The 27,308-nt window shown below is 63.0% G+C and overlaps 2 protein-coding genes across 4 annotated transcripts in view; both read right to left on the bottom strand.

The window, feature by feature from the left end:
• Positions 1 to 22,262, bottom strand: part of HTR5A (5-hydroxytryptamine receptor 5A) — a 134,073-nt gene extending 111,811 nt beyond the window's left edge. The window contains exon 1 of the mRNA XM_084897552.1: positions 21,910 to 22,262. The gene's annotated coding sequence lies outside the window, so the exon portion shown is untranslated. The remainder of the gene's footprint in view (positions 1 to 21,909) is intronic.
• Positions 1 to 27,308, bottom strand: part of DPP6 (dipeptidyl peptidase like 6) — a 431,250-nt gene that overhangs the window by 18,332 nt on the left and 385,610 nt on the right. For all 3 annotated transcript variants that reach the window (XM_084897509.1, XM_084897508.1, XM_084897510.1), the window contains exons 10-17: positions 24,325 to 24,422; positions 19,552 to 19,675; positions 18,273 to 18,311; positions 11,062 to 11,169; positions 10,424 to 10,515; positions 8,797 to 8,844; positions 7,221 to 7,339; positions 4,187 to 4,234 (exon numbers count right to left, since the gene is read on the bottom strand). In XM_084897509.1, coding sequence (XP_084753635.1) covers positions 4,187 to 4,234; positions 7,221 to 7,339; positions 8,797 to 8,844; positions 10,424 to 10,515; positions 11,062 to 11,169; positions 18,273 to 18,311; positions 19,552 to 19,675; positions 24,325 to 24,422 — 676 coding nt within the window. The remainder of the gene's footprint in view (positions 1 to 4,186; positions 4,235 to 7,220; positions 7,340 to 8,796; positions 8,845 to 10,423; positions 10,516 to 11,061; positions 11,170 to 18,272; positions 18,312 to 19,551; positions 19,676 to 24,324; positions 24,423 to 27,308) is intronic.

The raw sequence follows: 27,308 nt of genomic DNA, 5'->3' as shown, positions 1-27,308 counted from the left end.
GGCCAACAGCATGTACCCCGGTGGCAGGCTCGATCCCGGCCCTGGTCAGGGCCCAGGTGGGAGGCAACCAATGGATGTGTCTCTCTCACCTCGATGTTTCTCTTCCTCTATGTCTCTCCCCTCCCTTCCACTGTCTCCACAAATCAGTGGAAAAACAGCCTTCATGAGGACTAACAACAAAAGAGGCGTAGATAGAACTCCCTCAGCTTCAGACTACACGCTTCTCTTTGCACGTGTGCATGGGAATTTGCTGACCTCCCGCCTCTCCAACGCTGGCCTGGAGTTCATGTGAACCCTGACCTGCCACCAAACCACGTCTGCCGCTCCCGGGGCTGAGGGTGGGGGGAGCACCGTTCCCGGAGCCGTGGCGTGGGGAGCACCGCGGGCTGATAGTGAGGATGCATGGCCTGCGTTGGCGTGGCTTTTCCTGCCCTGAAATCCCACCTTCCCGGAAAGGCACCGCGGCAGCAGGCTATTAAATTTAGTTAAATATTAGATTCCTCGTTTAATGGCTGCCCACACAGCTGGCTTTATCAGCAGAGAGCCGGTGTCCCTCAGGGAGGGAGCTAAGCCCTGCTATTTGTCCCCGTAATTGCATTCACAGAGGCCGGGCTCGGCGGAGGAAATGAGAGAAGATTGGCATGTGCCCCGGAGGACTCTGCTTTGACTGGGGGCCGGGCACCTCCAGTCTGCAGCGAGCGCGTGGCCGCTCCTTAATTAAATGTGAGCTGCCGCTGACATTTGGGGGAATTAGCTGCTATCAGATGCGGAGGAACAAAGACTGCTCCCCAGGTTGCTTCCCTGGTTGTGCCCAGCGGTGCCAGCGGCAGATGTGGCGGGCCCCAGGCTTTTCCAGACCTCGTTGGTTCGGGCACTGAGAAATGATCACGAGGCTGAATTTTGGGAAATTAGTGGCTAGAATCATTTGAAAGCCAACAGCAACTGACAGGGAGGAGGGCAGCCTATTCTGCTCCCACATTTCAGCATGAAGACGGAGCAGGACTGTGTGTGCGTGTGCCCAGTGTGTGTATATGTGTGCCCAGTGTGTGTGTGCGCGCGTGTGCCCAGTGTGTGTATGTGCCCAGTGTGTGTGCCCAATGTGTATACCCAGTGTGTGTGTACATGTGCCCAGTGTGTGCCCGGTGTGTGTATAGGTGCAGGTGTGTGTGTACATGTGCCTGGTGGGTGTGCGCAGGTGCCCAACATGCAGGTGCCCAGTATGTCTACATGTGCCAGTGTGTGTGTACAGGTGCCAGTGTGTGCCCGGTGTGTGTGCACAGGTGCCCCTTGTGTGCGTGTATGTGCCTGGTGTGTGCCCAGTGTGTGTGTACATGTGCCCGGTGTGTGTGTACATGTGCCCGGTGTGTGTGGACATGTGCCCAGTGTGTGCCTGGTGTGTGTGTACATGTGCTGGTGTGTGTGCACAGGTGCCCCATTTGTGCCCGGTGTGTGTGTACATGTGCCCAGTGTGTGTGTATATGTGCCCGGTGTGTGTGTACATGTGTTGGTGTGTGTGCACAGGTGCCCCATTTGTGCCCGGTGTGTGTGTACACGTGGCCGATGTGTGTGTATATGTGCCTGGTGTGTGTGTACATGTGCCCAGTGTGTGTGCCTGGTGTGGGTGCCAGTGTGGTGCAGAGGTCACTCCGAGTCTACAGGGTCGCCTCTGTGTGGGCCTCTCCTGAGCCCAGCCGGCGGGCTGTTTGATGGCTTCCTCATGCGCCTGCTGTGCTCGCCCGTCCTGTCCGACACAGGGGAGGGCTCGGCGCGGCGCGGGGACACGTGGTGTTTGCCTGGCCCTGTGGGCTGTGGTGTGAGCGCCTCACTTAGGTGGCCACCACGTGAGGCCGAGCGCCCGTCCCAGGGGTGAGGGGGCGGGGAGGTCCGGTCCGGGCCCTGGTGAATACAGCTTCCAGCCCCGGGCGTGGAGACGCGGCCTGGGGGACGCTGCTGTTATGACCACACGCGTGATCCCGTGTGTGAAGCCAGGCCCACGGGGCGTGGCGGCCGCTCGGGTGTGCGGGTCATGGCTGAATGGCCAGCAGAGGGGCTGTGGGAGGCGCAGTGTCTGCCCTCAGCTTCCCGCCGGCCTGGACACGGAGGCAGACAGAGTCCACCCAGAGCGGAGCCTCCGTCCTGGCACCGGGCTCCTCAGACAGGGGGTGGGGTGGAGGTGAGGCCGTGCCCGGGCGGGCCTGGTGGGCTGGTGCCGGGGAGGAGCCATCTGAGGGCGGGGAGGGGGCGGGGGCTCGGCCAGCTCAGGGAGGCCCCGCTCCGGCGCTGAACCCCAGGGGGAAGGGGCAGGCTCTGCCCAGAGCCCGGGCGGGGCTCCCGCCGCCACCCCTCTGTGGCTGTGTGCCCGGAGCCATCAGTCACACTCTCTGCCTCAGTGTTCTTGGCTGGAAAATGGGTGCGACAGCCTTGGGGGGTGAACTGAGTTAAAACATGTAAAGCTCAGCGGCTGCGCATCGACCTAGGAACCAGGTGGTTGCAGTTCGATTCCCGTCGGGGCACAGGCCCAGGTTATGGGTTCCGTCCCTAGTGGGGGGCGTGCAGGAGGCAGCCAGGCCATGATGTCCTCTCATCATGGATGTTTCTCTCTCCCTCCCTCTCCCTCTCCCTCCCGCTCTGAAATGAATAAAACCTAAAAAAACAAAACAGTGAAGGACACACCACGGCCTCCGCCCCTGAGAGCCTGGGCAGCTCCCTGATGGCCCCGGCGCCCGGTGCGGGAGGGGCTGTAGGTTTCCGTCCGCCGAGGCGGCTCAGGCCACAGGGCCCACAGCCCCTCACTCTGCGGCAGGTGTGCACCGCCCCGCCCTCCCGCCTCCCTCCCTCCCTTCCGCTCCCCCCTCCCCCCTTCCTGCTCAGAGGCCGCCCTGGTGCAGGTGCTCAGGCCCGGAAGGACCAGCCACTCCCAGCCTCACCGAGGCCCGGGCTTCTTCCCGGCTTTCCTCCTGTCCTTCCTCCTGTCCTTCCTCCTGTCCTTCCTCCTGTCCGCCCCAGGCCTCGGCGCGGGTGCACCTCGGGCCTCAGACAAAGCTGCAGCCAGACCCGGCGGCGCCGCCCCCTGAACCGCCAGGGCTGTGGGCGGCAAATTCTCACGGGGTCCCTCTGCCTGTGAGCTGCGCTCGGAGCCCACAGCTCCCTGTGCTGCCCCCCGCGCCCTCTGCCCGTGCCCTCCTCCGGAAGACACCCCTCCAGGACAGGGCAGCCCCAGGTGCACCGCCTCCAGGGAGCTCACCGAGGGCCGACGGGGCAGGCGGAGCTCAGAGGCTGGCATGAGGCACTGCGTGGCCTGCTGTGGCCTCCAGGCCCTGGCACGTGTGGGGTGCATGGTGTGGAGTGGGTGGTGTGGGGTGAGGGTTAGGGGGTTTGGTGTGGGGTGGGGTGTGTGGTGTGTGGTGTAGGGTGTGGGGTGAGGGGTAAGGGGGGGTGTGGGGTGAGGGGGGTGGTGTGGGGTGAGGGAGTGGTGTGTGGGGTGAGGGGTGGGGTGGGGTGGGGTTCGGGGGGTTGATGTGGGGTGTGGTGTGTGATGTGGGGTGTGTGGTATGTGGTGTAGGGTGTGGGGTTAGGGGTGAGGGATGGTGTGGAGTGAGGGGTGAGGGGTGGTGTGGGTCAGGTGAGGGGGGTGGTGTGGGGTGAGGGAGTGGTGTGGGGTAAGGGGGTGGTGTGTGGGGTAAGGGGGTGGTGTGTGGGGTGAGGGGTGAGGGATGGTGTGGGTGAGGGGTGAGGGGTGGTGTGGGGTGGGGTGAGGGGAGTGGTGTGGGGTGAGGGGTGAGGGGTGGTGTGTGGAGTAAGGGGTGAGATGGGGCGAGGGGGGTGGTGTGGGGTGAGGGGTGAGGTGTTGGGTGGAGTGAGGGGAGTGGTGTGGGGTGAGGGGTGAGGGGTGGTGTGTGGGGTGAGGGGTGGGGTGGGGTGAGGGGGGTGGGATGTGGGGTGTGGGGTGGTGTGTGGGGTGAGGGGTGGGGTGGGGTGAGGGGTGGTGCGGGGTGTGGGGTGTGGGGTGGGGTGTGAGGCCTCCCAGCCTTCCCACCGCACTTAGTGATCCTGGTGATGGGGGCACTGGGAACAGTGAGGGCCCGCCATCTCTGGCTCCGAGTAGGACACCGCGTGGTGTATCTGGGGAGACGGCTGCTCCCTCCCACCGCCCCGCGGGGAGGCGTGAGGAAAGGGAAGGACTTACTTTTCCTGTCTGTGGTGTTGTGCACAGTCACCATGGGGACACCAGGACCTGCCTCAGGAGAAGAGAAGCCAGGAGAGAAACAGAAGCACTGTTAGTTGATGTGAGAATAAAGGAGAATCGGGCCTGGGGCGGGGGTCCTGGGGTGGGGGTCCTGGGGCGGGGGGCCAGGGGCAGGGGGCCAGTGGCAGGGGGCCTGGGGCGGGGGTCCTGGGGCAGGGGGCCGGGGGCAGGGGGCAGGGGGCCTGGGGAGCCAGGGAGGGCAGCGGAACGGCCTCTGCCTGTCAGCCACGTGACCCCATAAAGAACATCACTGAGGGTCACTGTCCCCATCACACATCACTAACAAAGCCCCCTTTGCGTCCAGAGGCTCATTTCTCCATCAGACAGCCCTGCCGGACAGCCCTGCGCTGGCTTTGGGGCCCCGGGAACCACAGGGCCCGAGTCCCCGAGTCTCCCCTCCCTGGCCCTGGGGCACTCTGGGAAACGGTCACGTGACAGCACTATGGCGCCCCGTCCCCCTGCCGCCACTTCGCTGTCGGGTGTAGCCTGGGAGTGCCCAGGGGGCATCTGGGGCAGAGGGGCCTGGGCGCCGTCCACGGCTGCCTTCTTCAGGCCCAGCACCGGAGCTCACGCACAGGCCCAGCGTGGCCAGCGATCCTCCACCTGCCCCTGCCCCCTGCCCTCCCCGAATAGTCCATTCTCTCACCACAGGCCGGGCCTCAGAACCCTTCACCCCCACAGGCTGCCGCAGCGCCCCCATCCGGCCTGCCACCCCATCGCTCCAGTGCCGGAGCTCCAGGCGGACCCGTAACCTCACCGAGCACTGCCCGGCTCCGGCCCCAAGGGGGTGGTGGCGGAGGCTGGGGCCGGGCCTCCGAGGGGTAAAGGCAAAGGGAGATGGACAGGAAGCGGGGGTTGTCCTGACTCCCTAACTCCGGAGGAAGTGCCTCAGAGGCCCGGGGCATGAGCCTGACTCGTGGGCACCTCATTGTCACGCCGGCCACGGCTGGTTGAGTGTTCTGTGACTGGTCACCTCTGGAACATTCTACCCTGCGGGGTAAGCAGACCCGGGCTCCCAGCACCCCCTGGGAGAAGCAGGGGTGCCAGTCCCGTTGGGAAGCCCGCGGCAGGAGGAGCTGAGGGGACCACAGAGGTGGGGACCACAGAGGTGGCGCCTCAGCTGCAGCTGGTGGCGCAGAGTCTGCTGGCGGGCGGAGACGGGTTCGCTGACCAGGCCGCCCTGACCGCTCTGTCCCCGCGCGTCACCAGCTGTTGGGCGCCGGTGTCGGGCCCGGGTGAGCCCTCGCCGCGGCCTGGGAGACGCTGCCGTCACGCCCGGTTTCAGGGGAGGATGGCGCGTTAGGCAGGTCCCTGCACGCCGGGCACCGAGCTCGCCGGCCCGGCTCCACTGGCCACGGGCTCCCTTCCACACTGACTGCTGTCTCCCCGCCTACAGCGGCGGCGGTGGCGGCCTGGGAGCTCTTTGCAGTCGGAGAAGCAGCCGGGCACGCACTTTCTTTAAGCCGGCCATTGCTTTGCTGCCGTTTGCAGTGAGGGTGGAGGACGCAGTCTGTGAATCAGGCTGTGAGTCTCTGCATCAGACATCTGAAATGCAGGGGCACCGCATCCCTCTTGTTCTCTTTGTGAGGTTTGTCTTCTTTTTCTACTCCTCAGTCAAGAATGTATTTGTTGATTTTTAGAGAGAGAGGAAGACGGGAGAAACACCGAAGTGAGAGGGAACTATGGATTGGTTGCCTCCTGCACGCATTCCAACCGGGACTGAATCTGAAACGTTTGGTGCATGGATGATGCTCAGCCACCCAAGCCACCAGCCAGGCGTGGGTTTACGTCTTTTAAACCTTTTTGTTGACGGGTTTTGAGAGTCATTGATGTGCTGTCCGCTTACTGATGCCCGTGCTGGTCCATCCCTCCGAGTGCCCGCCGGGTGCTCAGCCACAGCCCTGGCACGCTGGGGCCACAGTCTCACCAGCTGAGCCCTGGCACGCTGGGGCGACTGCCTAACCAGGCCTCGCTCATGTCTTTCAGGAAGTTGCTGTTCTTTCTGAAGTTCGGGGTGAATGACCGTGAAGGGGGGCACAGGGAATATTCATTCCCTGAGACTTCTCTGACCTCACTCCTTCAGTTCACCTCCCAGTCCCGGCCTGCAGACCTAGCCCAGTGCTCACAGCACATTTACTTTTTATGGACGATGCAGGCAGAGCTGACAGCACGGCTATGCCCGCCGGGGACCTATCAGTGTGAACTCTCCCTGTGGTGCAGACTGAGCTGCGGCTCCACAGAGGGATAAGCTCCTTAGCCCACCTCCCTGCCCATGGCACCGGGTCCACTGGGGATTGGACACAGGGGCCCGGACACAGGGGGGGGGGGACACAGGGGCCCAGACACAGGGGCCCGGACACAGGGGTGGAGACACAGGGGCGGAGACAGAGGGGCGGAGACACAGGGCTGGGACACAGGGCTCAGACATGGGGGGCCGGGACACAGGGGCAGGGACACGGGACCCAGGACACGGGCTGGGACACAGGGGCTGGGACACAGGGGCCTTGACACAGAGTCTCAGACACAGGGGCCGGGACACAGGGGCCAGGACTCAGGGGCTCAGACACGGGGGCCTGGACACAGGGGCTGGGACACAGGGGCTCAGACACGGGGGCCTGGACACAGGGGCCCGGACCAGGGGCGGGGATGCAGAGGCGGGGACACAGGGGCCGGGACACAGGGGCAGGGACACAGGGGCTCAGACACGGGGGCCTGGACACAGGGGCCAGGACTCAGGGGCGGGGACACAGGGGCTCAGACACCGGGGGCCCAGGACACAGGGGCTGGGACACAGGGGCTCAGACATGGGGGGCCGGGACACAGGGGCAGGGACACAGGGGCTCAGACACGGGGGCCTGGACACAGGGGCAGGGACACAGGGGCTCAGACACGGGGGCCTGGACACAGGGGCCCGGACCAGGGGCGGGGACGCGGGGGCCCGGACCAGGGGTGGAGGGCGGGAGGCGGGACCCACCTTCGCAAGTGAGCAGGAAGAAGTCGGCGCTGTGGCTGAAGGACGCGCTGAAGTAGGTGCAGTTGCCCACCAGGTCGCAGGACAGGCACTGCCGGTTGAAGGTGTCCACGGTGCTGGCGCTGGAGGGGGAGCGGCGTGAGCCCAGGAGAGGAGCCGCCAGAGGTCCAGCTCCCACCCGCACAGGAGCCTGCGGCCCCGCCCTCCCGGTCCCCGGCCGGCCGCCGGCACACGCTCTGTGGCGTGGTCCCGGTCCCTCACGCTGGCCCCGACCCCCGGCAAGGCCAGTGCAGCGTCTGGTCATGGAGGGGTCGCTGTAGCCACCCTGACCCCCTGTGGTCTCCAATCCCAGAGCCTGTCCAAGGCCCTGCCCCTGAGGTCCCGTCCCCCACCCCGAGGCCCCCAGGTCTCATGGGGAGAAGGGACAGAGGGGGACTCAACTGGACAAAAGTGGAAATATAGCAAAGTGTCCCATTGGGTGGCTGAGCATGTCTCCTGATTCCCCCCAGAGGGCCCTGCCCGGAGGCCCCCATACCTGTAGAGGTGAGGGCCCATACCTGTAGGGGTGAGAGCCCCATACCTGTAGAGCTGAGGGCCCCCGTTACCTGTAGGGGTGAGGCCCCCATACCTGTAGAGGTGAGGGCCCCATACCTGTAGAGGTGAGGGCCCCCATACCTGTAGGGGTGAGGGCCCCCCGTACCTGTAGGGGTGAGGGCCCCCATACCTGTAGAGGTGAGGGCCCCATACCTGTAGAGGTGAGGGCCCCATACCTGTAGAGGTGAGGGCCCCATACCTGTAGAGGTGAGGGCCCATACCTGTAGGGGTGAGGGCCCCCGTACCTGTAGAGGTGAGGGCCCCATACCTGTAGGGGTGAGGGCCCCATACCTGTAGGGGTGAGGGCCCCATACCTGTAGAGGTGAGGCCCCCATACCTGTAGAGGTGAGGGCCCCATACCTGTAGAGGTGAGGGCCCATACCTATAGAGGTGAGGGCCCCCGTACCTGTAGAGGTGAGGGCCCCATACCTGTAGGGGTGAGGGCCCCATACCTGTAGAGGTGAGGCCCCCATACCTGTAGAGGTGAGGGCCCCCATACCTGTAGAGGTGAGGCCCCCATACCTGTAGGGGTGAGGCCCCCCATACCTGTAGAGGTGAGGCCCCATACCTGTAGAGGTGAGGGCCCCCGTACCTGTAGAGGTGAGGGCCCCATACCTGTAGAGGTGAGGCCCCATACCTGTAGAGGTGAGGGCCCCATACATGTAGGGGTGAGGGCCCCATACCTGTAGGGGTGAGGGCCCCATACCTGTAGAGGTGAGGCCCCATACCTGTAGAGGTGAGGGCCCCATACCTGTAGGGGTGAGGCCCCCATACTTGTAGAGGTGATGCCCTCGTACCGGTAGAGGTGAGGGTCCCCCATACCTGTAGGGGTGAGGGCCCCATACCTGTAGGGGTGAGGCCCCCATACTTGTAGAGTTGATGCCCTCGTACCTGTAGAGGTGAGGGTCCCCCATACCTGTAGGGATGAGGGCCCCATACCTGTAGGGGTGAGGCCCCCATACTTGTAGAGGTGAGGCCCCCGTACCTGTAGAGGTGGCGTCTCCGGGGCAGGTCCTCGGTGCTCAGGAAGTAGCTGTGGAGAGGCAGGTGACAGGAGTTAGTGGCTCCTGGGCAGCTGTGGCCCCACAGCCAACCCCCCACCCCGTGCAGACCCTGCTCAGGAACCACCATTCTGTGGCTACAGCAGCACTGGGCCCAGCTACGTTTCCGGAGGGACTGAGCCTCTGCTGACGGAGGTCTCGCACCTGTCCAGGGGTCCCACACCTGCCCGGGGGTCCCGCACCTGCCCGGGGGTCCCGCACCTGCGCGGGGATCCCGCACCTGCCCGGGGGTCCCGCACCTGCCCGGGGGTCCCGCACCTGCCCGGGGTCCCGCACCTGCCCGGGGGTCCCGCACCTGCCCGGGGGTCCCGCACCTGCCCGGGGGTCCCAGACATGCCTGGGGTCCCGCACCTGCCTGGGGTCCTGTACCTGCCTGGGGTCCCCGCACCTGCCGGGGGTCCCGCACCTGCCCGGGGGTCCCAGATATGCCTGGGGTCCCGCACCTGCCTGGGGTCCTGTACCTGCCTGGGGTCCCCGCACCTGCCCGGGGGTCCCGCACCTGCCCGGGGTCCCGCACCTGCCCGGGGTCCCGCACCTGCCCGGGGGTCCCGCACCTGCCCGGGGGTCCCAGACATGCCTGGGGTCCCGCACCTGCCTGGGGTCCTGTACCTGCCTGGGGTCCCCGCACCTGCCGGGGGTCCCGCACCTGCCCGGGGGTCCCAGACATGCCTGGGGTCCCGCACCTGCCTGGGGTCCTGTACCTGCCTGGGGTCCCCGCACCTGCCCGGGGGTCCCGCACCTGCCCGGGGGTCCCGCACCTGCCCGGGGGTCCCTGCTCCTGCCCGGGGTCCCCGCACCTGCCCGGGGTCCCCGCACCTGCCCGGGGTCCCCGCACCTGCCCGGGGGTATGCACCTGCCGGGGGTACGCACCTGCCCGGGTTCTGTCTGGGCCCTGGCCCTGCGGGAGGTTATATCCTGTAAAGAGATTCCACATCCAAACCCAGGGGCACATGACCGCCACCCTGGCCCCCACACCAGAGCCTATGGGCAGGTGCATACCCCCGGGCAGGAGCAGGGACCCCCGGGCAGGTGTGAGATCCCTGAGCAGGTGTGGGACCTCCGGGCAGGTGGGTGCCCCAGGCAGGTGGGTACCTGGGCGGGTGGGTACCCCCCGGCAGGTGTGTACCCCCGGGCAGGTGCAGGACCCCCGGGCAGGTGTGGGATACCTGAGCAGGTGCGGGACCCCCAGGCAGGTGCGGGACCCCCAGGCAGGTGTGGGACCCCCAGGCAGGTGCGGGACCCCCGGGCGGGTGGGTACCCGGGCAAGTGGGTACCCCGGGCAGGCGTGTACCCCCGGGCAGGTGTGGGACCCCCGGGCGGGTGGGTACCCCCGGGCGGGTGGGTACCCTGGGCAGGTGTGGGAACCCCGGGCGGGTGGGTACCCCCGGGCGGGTGTGGGACCCCTGGGCGGGTGGGTACCCCGGGCAGGTGGGTACCCTGGGCAGGTGCGGGACCCCCGGGCAGGTGGGTACCCCGGGCAGGTGCGGGACCCCTGGAGGAAGGCCTTCCCGGCGCCCCCCTCCACCCCCGCCCAGGGCGCCGCGCACTCACATCTTGCTCCGCTTCTCGTCGTAGGCCAGGATCTTGGTCACGTCCCAGTCCCCCGACGTGATGGAGTGGATGTTGTCGCTGCTGCTGTTGGGCTGCACAGACGGGCCGTGAGGAGGGCGCGGCCCCACCCGCTTCCCTCCGGGTCCCGGCCCCTCAGGTGCCAGGAGCGGGGTGTCCCCACACCTCGGAGTGGTCCCCGCCCACACCCTCCCCTCGGGCGTCCGTGCGTCCTGCTGTGTGCTGACCACGGAGCCCCCACGGCGCCCCCCCACCCGGTGCGTCGTGGCGAGAGAAGAATCAGAGCTCCCTGTGCTGCTGGTACCATTTAACTCTGGCAAACCCAACTGGTGCCTTACTGGGGGATGGAGAGGGAAGAGAGAAATATGGGCAAGTGGGTGGGAAAGGTGGAGATAGAGGAGGAGGGAAGGAAGGAGGGAAGGAATGAAGGAGGGAGGATGGAGAGAGGGAGGAGGAAGAGAAGGAAGGAAGGAGAAAGGGAGGTGGGAGGTGGAGGGAGGAGGAAAGAAGGAGGGAGGGAGGGGAGAAGGAGGAAGAGAAGGAAGAAGGAGGGAGGGAGGGGAGAAGGAGGAAGAGAAGGCAGGGGGAGGGCCAGGCCGCAGTGAGGGACTGGGACTTGCCTGGGAGGAGGACACGGTGATGTGGTAGAACTTGCCCCGCCCGCCCTGTGGGATGGCTCTGACGAAGAAGAACTTCCGTCCGTCCCTGGAGAACAGCGGCTCCTCATTCTGTGGGTGACAGCGACCCGTGAGTGCCGGCCACGGCTCTTGCTCCCCAGAGGCCGAGCCGGCGCCCTGGCCGGCAGCTGGAGGGCCTTCGCTCCAATCCCTAGTCCATGTGCAAGCGCGGACGCTGTGCGGCCTGCTGGTCCCTAAGACGGCCGGATGTGGGAATCAGAGGGACGTGCCAAGTGCCGCTGAAGGGGCCCCACGAGCCCCACACACAGCGGGGGCTGGGGCCACTCTCAGGCCGCCCGGGCCGGGGGTCCGCCTTCATCAGGCCTGGAACCAGGGCATTCTGCAGAATTCCTCTGGTGCCATCAATGACCTCTCCTAAGGAGCTTAGAGCAACCTCACTCCTGATTCTGCCTGAAAACAAACCCTATTTTCTCCCTGCTGTTTTCTATTTTTTTATTTTACCAAATCCAGTTTACACAAATAGCTGACCAAGAAACAAGAAATAGCACACAAGGACACATTGTACCCGCCCCAGGAGCACCGCGCCCGCCCCGAGAGCACCACGCCCGCCCTGGGAGCACTGTGCCCACCCAGGGAGCACCGCACCCACCCTGGGAGCACCACGCCCGCCCCGGGAGCACCGTGTTCATCCCGGGAGCACTGTGCCTGCCCCGGGAGCACCGGGTTCATCCCGGGAGCACTGTACCTGCCCCGGGAGCACTGTGCCCACCCGGGAGCACCGGATTCATCCTGGGAGCACTATGCCTGCCCCAGGAGCACCATGCCTGCCCCGGGAGCACCGGGTTCATCCCGGGAGCACTGTACCTGCCCCGGGAGCACTGTGCCCACCCGGGAGCACCGGATTCATCCTGGGAGCACTATGCCTGCCCCAGGAGCACCATGCCTGCCCCGGGAGCACCGGGTTCATCCCGGGAGCACTGCACACGCCCCGGGAGCACTATGCCCGCCCCGGGAACACTGTGTCCATTCTAGTACCCGTTCTAGAAAGTTGTGGGAAGAAACCACCACCACGTGCTCGCTGTGCTGCAGCATGGCTTCTAATGGAGGGAAGTTGATGAGAAACAAAAGCAGGGTCAGGGACATTCTCAGTTGTCCTGGGAGGGAATTCCCGGCTAGATTCACAGCCAGCTGCCAGGTCTCCACCCTGTCCCCCAAAAGCTAGCAGCACTGCTCAGCCCCCACCAGCCCCTGTGGGTGGCTGTCACCCTGATGGGCAAAAGGGATTTTGGTATAACACCATCTCAGCTCTCGGGAGCTCCGGTTGCAAAGTTTCCACAATGAACACCAACCAGCTGGACGTCACACACATTTTCTGACCCAAGGAGTCCCCCTCGTGCGGGGATGAGCGTGAACCGGGCATGGGCCCCAGCTGGCGGGCAGGCTCAGCTCCCTGCCTCGAACAAACCCGTGCAAATCCGGGTGCCCAGAGAAATAAGCTAACATGTGATTAAAATGACATTTAATCTCCAGGAACCTTTGCTATGAAATGAAACCTTTAACCTGCAAACATTTATTTTTCCATTTAGAGGTGGAAGCGTGGCATTTACAAGTGAGAAAACTGGCAGGCAATCGGGCTTTTCGCATGGACTGTTTGCCGAGTGCCGGCCGGAAACCCCAGCGGTGCCGGTGCCGCTGGGTGTGGACGGAGGGACCACATGCTGTCCTGACAGGCTCAGGGGAGGCCTGCGTGGTGGTTGTGCAAACCCGGAGACCTAGTCACCACAAAGGAAGGTCTAAAAATTAAACTTTAACTGCAAACGGCTACAGTGGGCAGTCATGGCCTAGGCCAGGATTTTCCCTGACAAAGTTCAACTCGGATCTTTCCTGAGCCCATTGCCTTTCTGCCTCTAAAACAACACACCTGTGAGGTGTCTGGGTAACCCCGCGGGGCACACCACTGGCACCGGGACAGTCCTCACGGTGACGGTTACCAAGCTAAGGGCCGGCTGTTCCGTGCTAACTATCCCGCACCACCTGCGTAAGAGGCGTGTGTCCATCATTCCCTTCACCCTGCCCCGGAGGTCCCCGCCTTGCTCTCTCCCAGCTCCCCGGTCTATGGCCAGTGGATTTCATGTTCCCCTACGAAGGGAACTTATAAAACAGGCTGTGACCCCCCCGTTCTCCGGAGCACCAGCTCAACGCGCCGAGGCTCTGCTCCCGGCTACGGTGACAGTGCGGTTCAGACACTCACACATGCTTTACAGCCTGAGTGACGAGCAGGATAACACGGGAAGGATGGCACGCTCGCAGGGAAAACACAGGATAAGAGGAACGAAGAGTTAATTCTGGGCCGAAGTGCTGTTTGTACTCTGAGAAGGCGTCAATCAGGGGATGTCATCATATGTGGATCACGGAACATTCCGCAGTGGGCGGGGAGGGCCGTGGCACCCCGGCTCTGACCCCTGGGCTTGGGGAGCATCCCTGGTCCCTGAGCCACGGAGTTCATCACGTGATGCCTGGCTGGCCCTGTTCAGAGCAGATCTGTGCAGAGTGCGCCCTTTTCCCACTAAGCCTGCGGGAGGCGCTGGTGGCCTCTCTGCCAGTTCTTCCCACGGTTCAGCTCCACGGGTCTTGGCCAAATGTGAAATCGCAAAACTGAGACCCCGGTGAAGAAAGAGGGTCAGAGATGGGCCTCCAGGACCGACTGTGGTCGAAGGCGATGGCCTGGGGCAGGCTGCTGGGAGTGTGCCTCCGGGCGCTCCGAAGGTCACGGACAGCGGTGACCAGGTGAATGTGGGGAGAGGGGCTGTCACTTCCTCCGGAATATTCCCACAGAAGGGAGGGGGTGGTGGTCTCCGCCATGGGATGGAGCACACATTTGCCTCTGCTTGTTGGCTCGGGGAAGCTCCATGGGAGCACTGCCTCAGGGGGAGATGGGAGGACAGGCGAGGAGGGGAGGGTCCGATGGACGCCAGGTGCCCTAGCTCACCTTGTTGCCCTGGCAACGGGTATCTAGCAGACAGTTAACTGAGCAGACCCGGTGTCTGGGAGGTTGCCATGAGGTGCCAGACTCCAGTCCTCTCCTTAGATGTCCCTGTGTGGGCCAGCGGGCGGGTGTGTGTGTGTGTGTGTGTGTGTGAACGCCTTTGTGATGGCTGGCGCTCCGCAGCCTCCCTGGCCGCAGACAGACGGCAGGTCCAGCCGCAGGCGTTCCTCACTTGTCTTCTGGGCCGCGGGGATGCGCGTCATCGTCAGCTGCCTCCGGAAGGGAGGTCAGGACGCGTGGTTGGCACTGATCTGTTCACCGACCCGGAGCTGTGTGAGGGGCCGGCTCGCTCGGAGGGAACACCACCTCCCAGCCCCTGCGTCTCCGCTCTGACGCCCGGCTGCCGCCTGGCCCGGCCGGATGGAGGTGCCCACCTGGATAAAGTCTCACGGTTTGCTCAGCGTGTGCTTTCACATTCACACCATAAAAGCTGGTTACACATCACGCTCCTTCCCAAGTGCTGGTGTGATCTGGGTGGGAAGCTCTGGCTTCTCAGGTCACGTCCAGGCCGCCTGCTGGGTGCTGGGCTGTCTCCCACTGGGTGAGCAGCCCGGCGGAGAGTCTGTACCACAGGCTGAGGGCCTGGCCCCTGCGGAGCTGAGGATGGGTGAGCGGAGGGGCAGCTCCCTGGCCTCTGGGAAGGTCACCTGCCGTGGGGGTGCTCCGCCCGTGGGGGTGCTCCGCCGTGGGGGTGCTCCGCCGTGGGGGTGCTCCGCCGTGGGGGTGCTCCGCCGTGGGGGTGCTCCGCCATGGGGGTGCTGGGATGGGGAGCGGGGGACCTCGGACCGGGCCCACAGCCCGCTGTCAGGGGCAGCAAAGCGCAGGTGCTCGGTACGTCGCCCTCGCCTCCTCCTGTTCGGACACAGACCGCAGCCACGGGGCTGGTCCCCACGCTGCACCAGGTCACACCTAAGCTCTCCGGCATATTTATGGTGACCCCGGCCCCTCTGAGGGCACCGCTCTCACTGCCCTCTGCTGGGACGTCCTGGAGCTGAGGCTCCAGCTGGCTCATCTTTTAAAAAGCTGAGATGAAATCCACAAAATAAAACTGTGCAAAAAGGGAACCGAGCGGCCGGCCGGTGTGGCTCAGTTGGCTGGGTATTGTCCCAGGTTCCAGGAGGTCGCTGGTTCAGTTCTGGTCAGTCAGGGCACATGCCCGGGTTGTGGGCTTGGGTCCCACTAGGGGGCGTGCGGGAGGCAGGAAAGGTGAACCGGGCAGCAGTTAGTGCCTCACCACGCTGTCCGTTCTAGTCCCAAAGCGCTCCCGTCCCCACATCAAAGCCGCCATGCAGTGTGGGCCCAGCCCTTCACAGCCTCCCAGACAATCCTGAGACCCTTTTCTGTTCCTGAAACCCCCTGTTCTGGCCATGTCTCTCCCACTCAGCACGATGCTCATGGAACCGGAACAACCCAAAGCCCACCAGAGCGGAGCCAGGGGGTGGTCACACAGGCCGCGCTCAGCGGAGGGGCCGACGGTCCCTGAAACCCACAGAGCCCACACCTGCCCCCGACGCATAAATAGTAGCTGGACACACAACCAGACAGACAGTGGAGTTTCCTGGCCTTCCTTTCTCTCCTGGCATTGGCTGATGGAGGGGAAATGCCTTGACGTTACCATGGTCTCTGCTAACACGGTGGTCCAGGTGGCAGTCGAGTTTATACCAGCCCCAGCCCAGCCCCAGCCCAGCCCCAGCCCCAGCCCAGCCCCAGCCCCACCCCAGCCCCAGCCCAGCCCAGCCCCAGTCCCAGCCCAGCCCCAGCTCCAGCCCCAGCCCCTGCCCCAGCCCCAGCCCAGACCAGCCCCAGCCCCAGCCCCAGCCCCACCCCAGCCCCACCCCAGCCCCACCCCAGCCCCAGCCCCAGCCCCAGCCCCACCCCAGCCCCACCCCAGCCCCACCCCCACCCCCACCCCCAGCCCCACCCCAGCCCCACCCCAGCCCCAGTCCCAGCCCCAGCCCCACTCCAGCCCCAGCCCCAGCCCCACCCCAGCCCCACCCCAGCCCCAGTCCCAGCCCCAGCCCCACTCCAGCCCCAGCCCCAACCCCAGGCCAGCCCAGTCCCAGCCCCAGCCCTAGCCCAGACCAGCCCCAGCCCCAGCCCAGCCCCAACCCCAGTCCCCAGCCCCAGTCCCAGCCCCAGCTCCACTCCAGCCCCAGCCCCAGCCCAGCCCCAGCCCCAGCCCAGACCAGCCCCAGTCCCAGCCCCAGCCCCACTCCAGCCCCAGCCCCAGCCCAGCCCAGCCCCAGCCCAGCCCAGCCCCAGTCCCAGCCCCAGCCCCACTCCAGCCCCAGCCCCAGCCCAGCCCAGACCAGCCCCAGCCCCAGCCCAGCCCAGCCCCAGCCCCAGCCCCAGCCCTAGCCCAGACCAGCCCCAGCCCCAGCCCAGCCCCAACCCCAGTCCCCAGCCCCAGTCCCAGCCCCAGCTCCACTCCAGCCCCAGCCCCAGCCCAGCCCAGACCAGCCCCAGCCCCAGCCCAGCCCAGCCCCAGCCCCAGCCCCAGCCCTAGCCCAGACCAGCCCCAGCCCCAGCCCAGCCCCAACCCCAGTCCCCAGCCCCAGTCCCAGCCCCAGCTCCACTCCAGCCCCAGCCCCAGCCCCAGCCCAGCCCCAGCCCCAGCCCAGCCCAGCCCCAGTCCCAGCCCCAGCCCCACTCCAGCCCCAGCCCCAGCCCAGCCCAGCCCAGCCCAGCCCAGCCCCAGCCTCAGCCCAGCCCAGACCAGCCCCAGCCCCAGCCCAGCCCAGCCCAGCCCCAGCCCCAGCCCCAGCCCAGCCCCAGCCTCAGCTCCAGCCCCAGGCTCCCCTCTCTCTCGTGCTGCATTTGTTCCAGTCGTGGACTCGGCACTCAAACTTGTTCATAGGAAAACCACTGTGGCCATCGTGGCCATTCGCTTTTGGAAACGATGGCAGGGAACAACATGGACACATTTAAAAGCAGCAGTGTCGGGTCTGAGGCACCACCGGGACAGTGGACGGGAAGATGGGGGATCGCGGCCCACAGACCAAGGAGGCGGAGTGGGCGCTGCGGGAGTGTCTGTGGAGCCCTGTGGGCAGGGATGCTGCCCCGCCCCTCCCCCTTCCCACACACGACACAGGAGCTCCTGGACCACATTTCAGACTGGGATCTGGCGTGAGCTTCCCCCAGAATTTCCAGTCTTCCTCCCGCTCGGCAGGGTAAGAAGGAAGTAACCCCCACAGCGCCCCCTGTCCTTCCTAACGCCAGGTGTGAAAGGAGAAAAATAAAGTGGAATATACTAATGTTTCGGGTTCTCTTTTTTTGTGTAAGTTTAACACACACACACACACACACACACACACACACACACACACACACTAGAGGCCTGGTGCACAAAATTCATGCACTGGAGGGGGGTGGTCCCTCAGCCCAGTCCCCCCTGCCGTCCGGGAGCCCTTGGGGGATGTCCTACTGACGGCATCCAAGGAGAGCGGGCCTAAGCCGTCAGTGGGACGTCCTTAGCGCTGCCGCGGAGGCGGGGCAGGCTCCCACCACTGCCACTGCGCTCGCTGGCCGTGAGCCCGCTTCTGACTGCGTGGCGCCCCCCGCGGGAGCACACTGACCACCAGGGGGCAGCTCCCGCGTGAGCATGTACTCCCTGGTGGTCAGTGGGCATCATAGGGACTGGTCGTCCGCTGTTTGGTCGATTTGCATACTAGTCTTTTATTATACCGGCTATTTTTGTTATGGAGTGAGTACCTGTGTGCCTCCCGGACCTCCGTGATCTCCAGTGCCCAGAGCCTCGGAGGGTCAGGGGCGGGGAAGCCGGAGGGGGCTGGTGTTCGTCCCCAGGGGCTCGTGCTGAACCCCAGCGGCATCCGCTGCAGGGAGACCACGGAACCACGTGCAGAAAACAGAACTGTGGCCCGTGTTTCATTTTCTCCTGGGAAACTTTGTGGATCCACCATTTTTAATTCACCCAAAGGGCATCCTGTCCCTGAGACCTTCCGTCTCACCAAACACTGTAGGCTGCCAACAGCAGCGGCTCTCAGGCGTCCTCCTCGGAGCCCATTCCAGGAGAGCGAGGGCCACGAGGGAGCAGGCGGGCAGGCGGCCGCACTCCCCAGGCCACGCACGCCTAGCGTCTGCTTGGGCTCCCTGGGGTCATGGTGGGACTCACTCGTGGGATAGTTACCTGTCTGTGGAGCCAGGCTTCACTTTCATCCTCGTGTTTCTGAAACGAAATGAGAGCATCAGAGAAAGGCCTCGGGGCCACTGCAACGTCCATGACCGCAGGGCGAAGCAGTTTGCTTCCCTGTGCCGGGGCTGCCTTGGCAAGACAGCGCCGGGCCACACCAGGTGAGGCCACACTTGGGACCAGGCCACGGCTCAGGACCAGGCCATGCTCAGGACCAGGCCATGCTCAGGACCAGGCCATGCTCAGGACCAGGCCACGGCTCAGGACCAGGCCACGGCTCAGGATCAGGCCACGGCTCAGGACCAGGCCATGCTCAGGACCAGGCCACGCTTGGGTGAGGCGGTCTCATAGTGTGGCTCAGAGCCAAAACCAAGTGTCCCCAAATAAGAAATGTCACTCTCCCAGCTCTGAGGACAACTCCATACAGGTAGGAGTCCTTTGGTGCTCACCCCTAACCAGGCGTGTCCCCGTTAACGGTCACCCCTGACCCGGCATGTGCTGCCTGCTTTAGGAGTTTGTGCCTGCACCCAGACGTCATGGGACACATCAGCTCTGAGGACAGCCCTGGCACGGAAACACTAAGAGGGCTTAAAGAGTAAATGGGACGTAGGCTACAGAATGCGTGGGGTGATCCTCACCGCAGGCCAAACAAATTCCCAAACCGTGAGCGGCCCTGGTGCTGGCCCGGCCTCCGGTTGCCCGGGGCCATGGAGCTTCGGTGTGGACACTCCCGGGGGCACAGGTAGAATTAGGAGAAATCCCAGCTTCCTGGCTGGGTGTTCTCCTCCCTCCCTCCCTCCCTCCCTCCCTCCCTCCCTCCCTCCCTCCCTTCCTCCCTTCCTTCCTTCCCCTCAGCGAGCCCACCAGAATAACCTGGATCTGCTCTCAGTGATGTGCTAACCCAGGTAACCCCGGCCTGGCGGGGTGGCGGGGGGAGGAGGGAAGGAGAAGGTAGGGAGGGACTCAGTCTCAGCACAGACCCCTGCGCCTCACTTAGGCAGTGCAGCGAGAGCTGCTGAAGCGGCTTTCGAGCCCCAACAGAGTGGCTTTGCGAGCTGTGTCCCTCTGCAGTTGGGAAATGAAAATTCAAGGCCAAAGGACACTGAAAGAGCAAGTCTGGGTGTTGGCAGTACTGCAGCCACCCACCAGGTGGCACCGATGCAGAGACTTGGATGCAGGCGGCCACCTTGACAATAAGCAGCTGAGCGGTTTGCCTGCAGCGAGGGAGCCCAAAGGGCCCCGTGGCCTGCTGAGGCACAGTCCCTGCCCAGTGTACCTTGGTGCAGACGCCCGTGGTGGCGTCGCAGAGGGTGAGGATGGACACGTTCTGCGCCCGGCTCAGCCAGTTCACGGCGACCTTGGTGTTGGTGGCCCACTTCACCATGGTGATGTAGTATTCCCTGGAATCACACGGCACACGGTGAGCGCGTGGCAGGGGCCACGGGACCAGAGACAGCCGGCCGGGCCCGGACGTCGGGGCCATGGCTGAAGCACGTCAGGGGGGAGGGGGTTCCCAACTCCGGTGGGAGGGCCCCGCCCGCACTGAGGGAGCTCTGTGCGCCATTTCCCTCTCCCGTGGTGGCCAGATACCCAGACATGCCCGCAGGCTAATCCGGGACACTGGCCCAGGTGCCCGTGAACTTGGTGTGACAGCCTAGAGGTCACATGCCCGAAAACCACGGAGCTCTGTGCTCACGCCAGCAGGAGGGACGGCTGGTGACTGATTCCGTTACGCAGAGCCCTCCAACACCGGGATTCTGTCTTAGGGGGAAAGTACATTTAAGAAGAAAATAAATGCACAGGAGAATATTCTCAGGTGAATTCGAAGAATGTTCTAGAGGGCAGCTAACATGTCTCCTATTGCTTACCCTGCAACCCCTAGTGAGGCGGCCCTCAGGACAGCCTCTGTGTCCTGCAGACCCTTGGCCATGGAGCAGCAGGATGGCGCCCGGCCTCCCCGCTGGAAGGCGCCCTGGACATTTCACAGCCGCGTCCACCACCCACGTCCACAGAAAGGCTTGACCGGCCCTGGGCTTGCCCTGCACCCGCTGCCCCGGAGAGCCAATGCTGTGCCGGCCTCCATCTACCTGCTTGTTGTCAGGGTTTTAACCACTTCACCTGCCCCGAGAGCCGGGAACTGGCCGCCGGAGGGCAGGCGGGCACTGCGGGGCCGTGTCCTCGAACTCGGAGAATGTGGTGGGGCCAGGCAAGGGGAGCCTGTGCTTGCGGTTTTCAGCCTCCGGGTGTCCGGAGTCTCTGAGGCACTGTGTGCTGTGTGTGTCTGCCCTGCGAGCCCAGGCCCGGGGCTCTGTCCCCGCTGCGGGGGTCTGGGCCGCTCCCGGCATTTCCCCACAAACACGGGGATGTGCTCAGGCCTGAACACCACCTCAAGGCCCAGCCTGCTCCACAGGGACGACTTCGAATGGGAATCATGTCCCGAATGGCGGAGTCCCCGCAGGGCAGACGGTGAAGAGGCAGGAGGTGGGGAGCTGAGAGGATGGACTTGCTCACTCCGCTCCTCAGGCCACGGCCTGGGGCGCCGATGTCCACGCGGAGGGTGGAGTGGTCAGCGGGCACTGCGCCCGCTCCGTCAGCACAGTCCACGGGGGAGGCCCAGGGGAAAGGCACAGCAGCCCCCAAGCAGGTGCCGGGTCTCCAGCTGAAAGGGAGGCGGCAGCCATGGACGCCAGCGCCGGGCCGTGGCTGAGCCGCTCGGCGAGCCGGCGGGGCCTGTGCTTCTCCTGCCCGCTCACTGCCCTGCCCTCCTGGGGGCACCAGCCAGCACCCACCACGGCTCTCCCTCCTCAGACCACGGCTCTCCCTCCACCGACCACGGCTCTCCCTCCACCGACCACGGCTCTCCCTCCACCCACCACGGCTCTCCCTCCACCCACCACGGCTCTCCCTCCACCCACCACGGCTCTCCCTCCTCGGACCACGGCTCTCCCTCCACCCACCACGGCTCTCCCTCCACCGACCATGGCTCTCCCTCCACCCACCACGGCTCTCCCTCCACCCACCACGGCTCTCCCTCCTCGGACCACGGCTCTCTCTCCACCGACCACGGCTCTCCCTCCTCGGACCATGGCTCTCCCTCCACCCACCACGGCTCTCCCTCCTCGAACCACGGCTCTCTCTCCACCGACCACGGCTCTCCCTCCACTGACCACGGCTCTCCCTCCATCCACCACGGCTCTCCCTCCTCGAACCACGGCTCTCCCTCCACCCACCACGGCTCTCCCTCCTGGCGGCACAGACACTGTCAGCCCAGAGCTCAGACAAAGCCATTCCACAGCGGCCGGAGGGAAGGCATCAGCCCAGCGAAGTCGGACGCCGCGCCAGGCTCTGCTCAGCGGCCCTTGGAGAGTGGCCAGCAGCACCCACGCGGGAGAGGAGCGAGGCTCCCGCCGCCTGCGGCAGGACGTCAGGGTGGGCTCTGTCCTTGGGGAGCTCCGGAGGTCGTGTGTACATGAGACGGAGGAAACCACATGGAAATCAGGTGAGGAGAGAGAGAGCCTGACCTCTGGGTAAGTGAGGCAGACGGCAGGCATGCTCCCCCAGGCCCCGTGCCCGTGGGCACCGCTGACACGTCTGACAAAGGACAAGTCTGGCAGCTCTAGTCTCTGGGCCTGACGGCATCTAACACCCTGGCGTGCCTTTACCAACAGGACAGAGCGCACCTTGGTGATGAGCCGCCCCCGAGGGCAGTCACAGGGGGAGGTCAAGGGACAAGGGCAGCGCGAGAAGGTGATTTCTAAACCCATTTGTCCCCATCTGCTCTGAAGCTGCTACCAATCTGACCGCACAACTTGAATGCAAATATACAGTCCTTATCAGGTGATAAAATAATATAAAATAAAAGAAATATTGGGTGAATATTTCATAGAATTATAAACTTTGAGTAATTTTTTCAAGGAAGATTAAAGACAAAAACACAACTGATGAAACAGAAAGACAGCGTTTAAGAGAGAGGATGGCAAACACACTATGTTCCTAGTCGTGGCCAAGCTTTCAAAATCATGACCATCCGGGGGAGAACTGGCTGATCACAAAAGGCGCTGGTGGCAGGGACCTCACCGCATTGCTCACTTTGCATCTCCAGCACTTGGCACGCTTGTCCCACGTAAGTACTGAAAGAAGCCGCTGAACTCTAATAGGAAGAGCAAGGAGCTTCTTTTCCATGAGAGGCTCAGCTAATAAAGTAATTCTAAAGTTTATACATAAGAAGAAGTGACAAAAATGGCCAAGATAGTCTTTAAAATAGTCTAACCCTCATGAGGGGGTGTATACCAGAAGCTGCTAATGCTACAGTTTGCCCTAGACTTATTACTCTTGTAAGAATCAGTAGGTCTACAAGCCAGTGAACAGCCTTAAATCATAATGATTTCCATAGGAACAGAACAGTTAATATAATTTAATCTCTCTATATAAAAGCCTAAGCAACTGGCTGGTAGCTATGACGTGCACTGACCACCAGGGGGCAGATGCTGAATGCAGGAGCTGCCAAGCAACAGCAACTTTGCAGAGTGCCTCTCGCACTCTGGGACCCTCGGGAGATGTCAGACTGCCAGTTTTGGCCTGATCTCCACGGCCAGGCCCAGGGACCCCACCTGCCCGAGGGACCTCGCTCACTCTGCAGATGCCTTTCAAGCTCTGGCGCCGCCCCAGGTGTGGCTGGCCAGGGAGGGACTGTGGGAGGTTGGCTCCAGGGTGTGTCAGGCCCGTCTTGCCTCGTCCCACCCCGTTGACCACCTTCTGATTAACTTTTTTTCAGTGTGCACAGATCCGTGCACTGGGCCTCTAGTATTTTATAAAAGTGTCAGACCAAACCAGGGGGGAAAGAAAGATTTATACAACCAATGGTGCTGGGAATATGGCTTAATGATCAAAACAAAACAAACAAAACAAAAAAACAACAAAACAAAACAGACAAGCAAATAACAAATAAGTACGCATTTCTAGGGAAAAAATCTCAAAAGAAAATTTATCCAAATACTTAACAGTTCGTGGGATGGCAAGTGGTGATCATTTCTATGAAGGGGAGATTCCTTTTTAAACAAGAAGGTCATAAGGAGAAGCGGGAGGTTTCCCGCATAAGCTGGCGGGTTTATCGTGTTTGTTAACGGCTCCTCTCTGTGGACACCTAACTATGATGATAATAAAGGACTAGGCGGGCATGTTCCCTTACCCCTCCTCTGCAGACAGAAGAGCGGCGAGGCTGGTTGAAAAAGCAGCACCTTAGAATCCCTGCACAGGGGACCCAGAGAAAGTTCTGGGACTGGAGGTCTAGGTACTGTAACATACAGCAGAGAAATGTGCCCAACAGGAATTTCAGCTGACAGGCTCTGAATGAGGAGGTGATGAATGAAAACCCTTTTGGATGTGTTATTTCAAAATCTAAACAGCTTTGGAACAAGGAAATAGGTGATCCCCAGCAGAACAGGCATCGGAGGAACAGCAGGCCGCCAGCAGCACTGGGTTCCAGAAGCAATGGTGCCTACCCGCTAACCTGAGGGACAATGGTCTTCAAACCACAGGACTGCATACTGCTGAAATTCCCAACAAATGTGAGAAAATGACCACAGCTTTTTGATATTCAAGAATTCCAAAAGTTTGCTTCCAACCATCCCTTCTTAGGAAAACACCAACGGCACGCTGATCCTCACCCTCGGAGGGGGGTGGTGGTGGTGGTGTTGGCTCATGAAGCAGCGGGTTCAGGGCTCCAAAAACGCTCCAAAAACGGGGCGTCATGGACAAAAAGGGCGATTCCACGGGCTGTTTCTGGAAAGATGGAGTCAGTGCGCCCCCTGCTGGACACCTGTGGTAACCCCACCGCCTTTGGGAGGAGCGCAGACAGATACCAGGTCCAGGGTGAGATGTGGGACGGTAGGACTAGTGTCCCTTTGCCAGGACACCCAGCTCAAACACGGAAAACAAGGTAATTACCGTTTTCTGGGGGTGTTTACGTTAGCAGTAAACACCCCGGGGTCTGGGGAGACCAGGCCCCTCAACAGCCATTGCTACTTTCTAACGTAACTGGGGCGCAAACCTCATCCGCGGGTCGTCGGGGGGCGTCATCTCCAGGTCGTGGGTGGGCCCGTTCAAGCCGATGACGTGCAGGGAGATGGTGGGGTTCTCACACCCGGCCTGGAGGATGAGAGGCAGGACGTGAGGCCCCTGTGTGTGGTCTTCCCGGCACAGCCCCGGCCGGAGCTCAGAGCTGAGAGCAAAGAGTGCCGAGGGCAGCTGCTCCTGCCTGAGCTGACCCTTCTCCTGGCCGGAGCCTGCCCTCTTCTCACTGCCCCCCCCCCACCCCCCGCCCCCTGCCATCACCAGGTGAGCTCCACTCCCTGGGCTTAACCACTGGGAATGGGAAACAAACAGACGAGGAGGAGAAAATTCTGGAAGTGGAGAGGATGGTGATGATGGTGTGGCCCAGCGGTGGGGAAAACGAACCCCACGCCCTCTGTCCTGGGCCAGGGCGCCGGCAGGAAGGGGAGGGGACTCTGTGGTGCGGGGCCGTCAGCAGGACTGTGGGTGTGACTGATGCCCTCGCTTCCTTTGCTCCCAGCAGAGGGAGAAGCTCAGGGGGAGGAGGAAACCCGCCCTAAGACACGGCAGAGGCAGGTGGCAGCTCATGGCTCTGATTTGGGAGAAGCATCATGGGGCAAAGAGCAGCTGAGTTCCGTGGTCAGAATACGGTGACTTTCTATTGAAATATGAAATCTCAAGCACTCAGTGATCTGGGGTTTTATCAACCTGACTTCTGAGCACCTGTCCCAGAGCTCACTGTAAGGCCAAGGCCCTCACTGTAAGACCAAGGCCCTCACTGTAAGACCAAGGCCCTCAATGTAAGGCCAGGGCCCTCAATGTAAGGCCAAGGCCCTCACTGTAAGACCAAGGCCCTCACTGTAAGGCCAGGGCCCTCACTGTGAGACCAAGGCCCTCACTGTGAGACCAAGGCCCTCACTGTAAGACCAAGGCCCTCAATGTAAGACCAAGGCCCTCACTGTAAGACCAAGGCCCTCACTGTAAGACCAAGGCCCTCAATGTAAGGCCAGGGCCCTCAATGTAAGGCCAAGGCCCTCACTGTAAGACCAAGGCCCTCACTGTAAGGCCAGGGCCCTCACTGTGAGACCAAGGCCCTCACTGTGAGACCAAGGCCCTCACTGTAAGGCCAAGGCCCTCACTGTAAGACCAAGGCCCTCACTGTAAGGCCAGGGCCCTCACTGTGAGACCAAGGCCCTCACTGTAAGACCAGGGCCCTCAATGTAAGGCCAGGGCCCTCACTGTGAGACCAAGGCCCTCACTGTGAGACCAAGGCCCTCACTGTAAGGCCAAGGCCCTCACTGTAAGACCAAGGCCCTCACTGTAAGGCCAGGGCCCTCACTGTAAGGCCAGGGCCCTCACTGTGAGACCAGGGCCCTCACTGTGAGGCCAAGGCCCTCACTGTAAGGCCAGGGCCCTCACTGTAAGGCCAGGGCCCTCACTGTAAGGCCAGGGCCCTCACTGTAAGGCCAGGGCCCTCACTGTGAGGTCAGAGTCCTCACTCCTAGATGAGGGCTTCCTCTGGGAAACCACTCCAGCTGTGAGTGATCAGATGAAGGCCAGACAGCCGGGCTGTAGAGTGTGTGTGAGTGTGCGTGTGTGTATGTGTGTGCATGCATGTGGACGGGTTAGAGGCTGGACATCATCCAGCACACTTTACTTAACTTCTCCAGCTGCCACCAAGGCCCTCCCACGGGTTTGGTGAATGACCAGCTGGAGCCGGAGTGAAGGAATTCTGTCAGAGGCATATCCTGGTCACATACTGAGAGCCAGGTGCCTTAGGACAGGAACACGGCAGAGACAAAGCTCTGGCCTTGGGACCCACACGTCTCCACCTGGGACCTCGCTAGACAACAGCACACTTTGTTTTTTTTGTTTTGTTTGTTTTGTTTTTTTTAATAGAGGAAGGGAGAGAGATAGAGAGTTAGAAACATTGATGAGAGAGAGTCATCGATCAGGTGCCTCTTGCACACCCCCTACTGGGGATATTCCCGCAACCAAGGTACATGCCCTTGACCGGAATCGAACCCAGGACCTTTCCGTCCCCAAGCCGACGCTCTATCCATTGAGCCAAACCGGTCCTGGCAACAGCACACTTTGGAAGGGCTAAGGAATGGGTCTGTCCTACCAGCTGCTATGGACGGAGAGTCCGTGTTCTTCCTAAATGAAAACGTGAGGCCCCGGGCCCCTGGTGGGGCCTTTGGGAGGTGACCGGGGTTCGATGAGGCATGAGGGTGGGACCCCATGTTGGGGTTTGTGTCCTTAGAAGGAGAGGAAGACACCAGAGTGCTCTCTCTGCCGCGTGAGGACGCGGGCGGGAGTGGCCGGCTGGAACCTGGAAGAGGGTTCTCAGGAGAACCCGACTGCATCGGCACCTCCTTAGACCCCAGCCTGCAGCCCGCGAGGAACTCGTGTCTGTTGAATGCCGTGTTTGTTACAGCCGCACGAGCTGACTGAGACACTCTGCACCTGGCTGGCCTCATCTGCACACTGCCTATCATCCCTCCTGCAAAAATTCCCCGCTGGCACGTCCAGGGTGTCTTGTGTACAGCATGTGGCTGCACCCCAGTGCCCTCTGGTGGCATGGGCAGCTGGGCTCAGGGCTAGCTGGCCCAGGCGGGAAGTGAGCGCTGTCGCCAGGTGGGCGCAGGGGCAGTCTAGTGCAGTGCGCAGGTAGCAGGACAGCTGCCCGCGTGTGTCCACTCTCTCCGACCGAGCAGGCAGGAGAGGTTTGGGCGTCAGTCCCCCTGTCTGCCCCTCCTCCCCCACTGGCACTGCGCTGCTCCCATTTGCTAACAGGAGAGGTGGGGTGCTGGCCCCGTCCCACCCACCGTGTCCTCGTCTCCTGCTGGCTCCTGCGGCCGGCAACTTGGTGTGGGAAGCAGGTGGACACACTACCGGTCAGAACACAACCAAGACCTCAGCCCACTGTGGACCCGGGGCTGGCAGACAGTCCTGCTTCTCCAGAAACAGACCCTGAAAGGG

The sequence above is a fragment of the Pipistrellus hanaki genome, assembly GCF_964339955.1.
Source record: "Pipistrellus hanaki genome assembly, chromosome: 10".
Taxonomy (NCBI): domain Eukaryota; kingdom Metazoa; phylum Chordata; class Mammalia; order Chiroptera; family Vespertilionidae; genus Pipistrellus; species Pipistrellus hanaki.
Note: the sequence above shows the minus strand (reverse complement) of the source record. Positions and strands in the feature narration are given on the sequence as shown.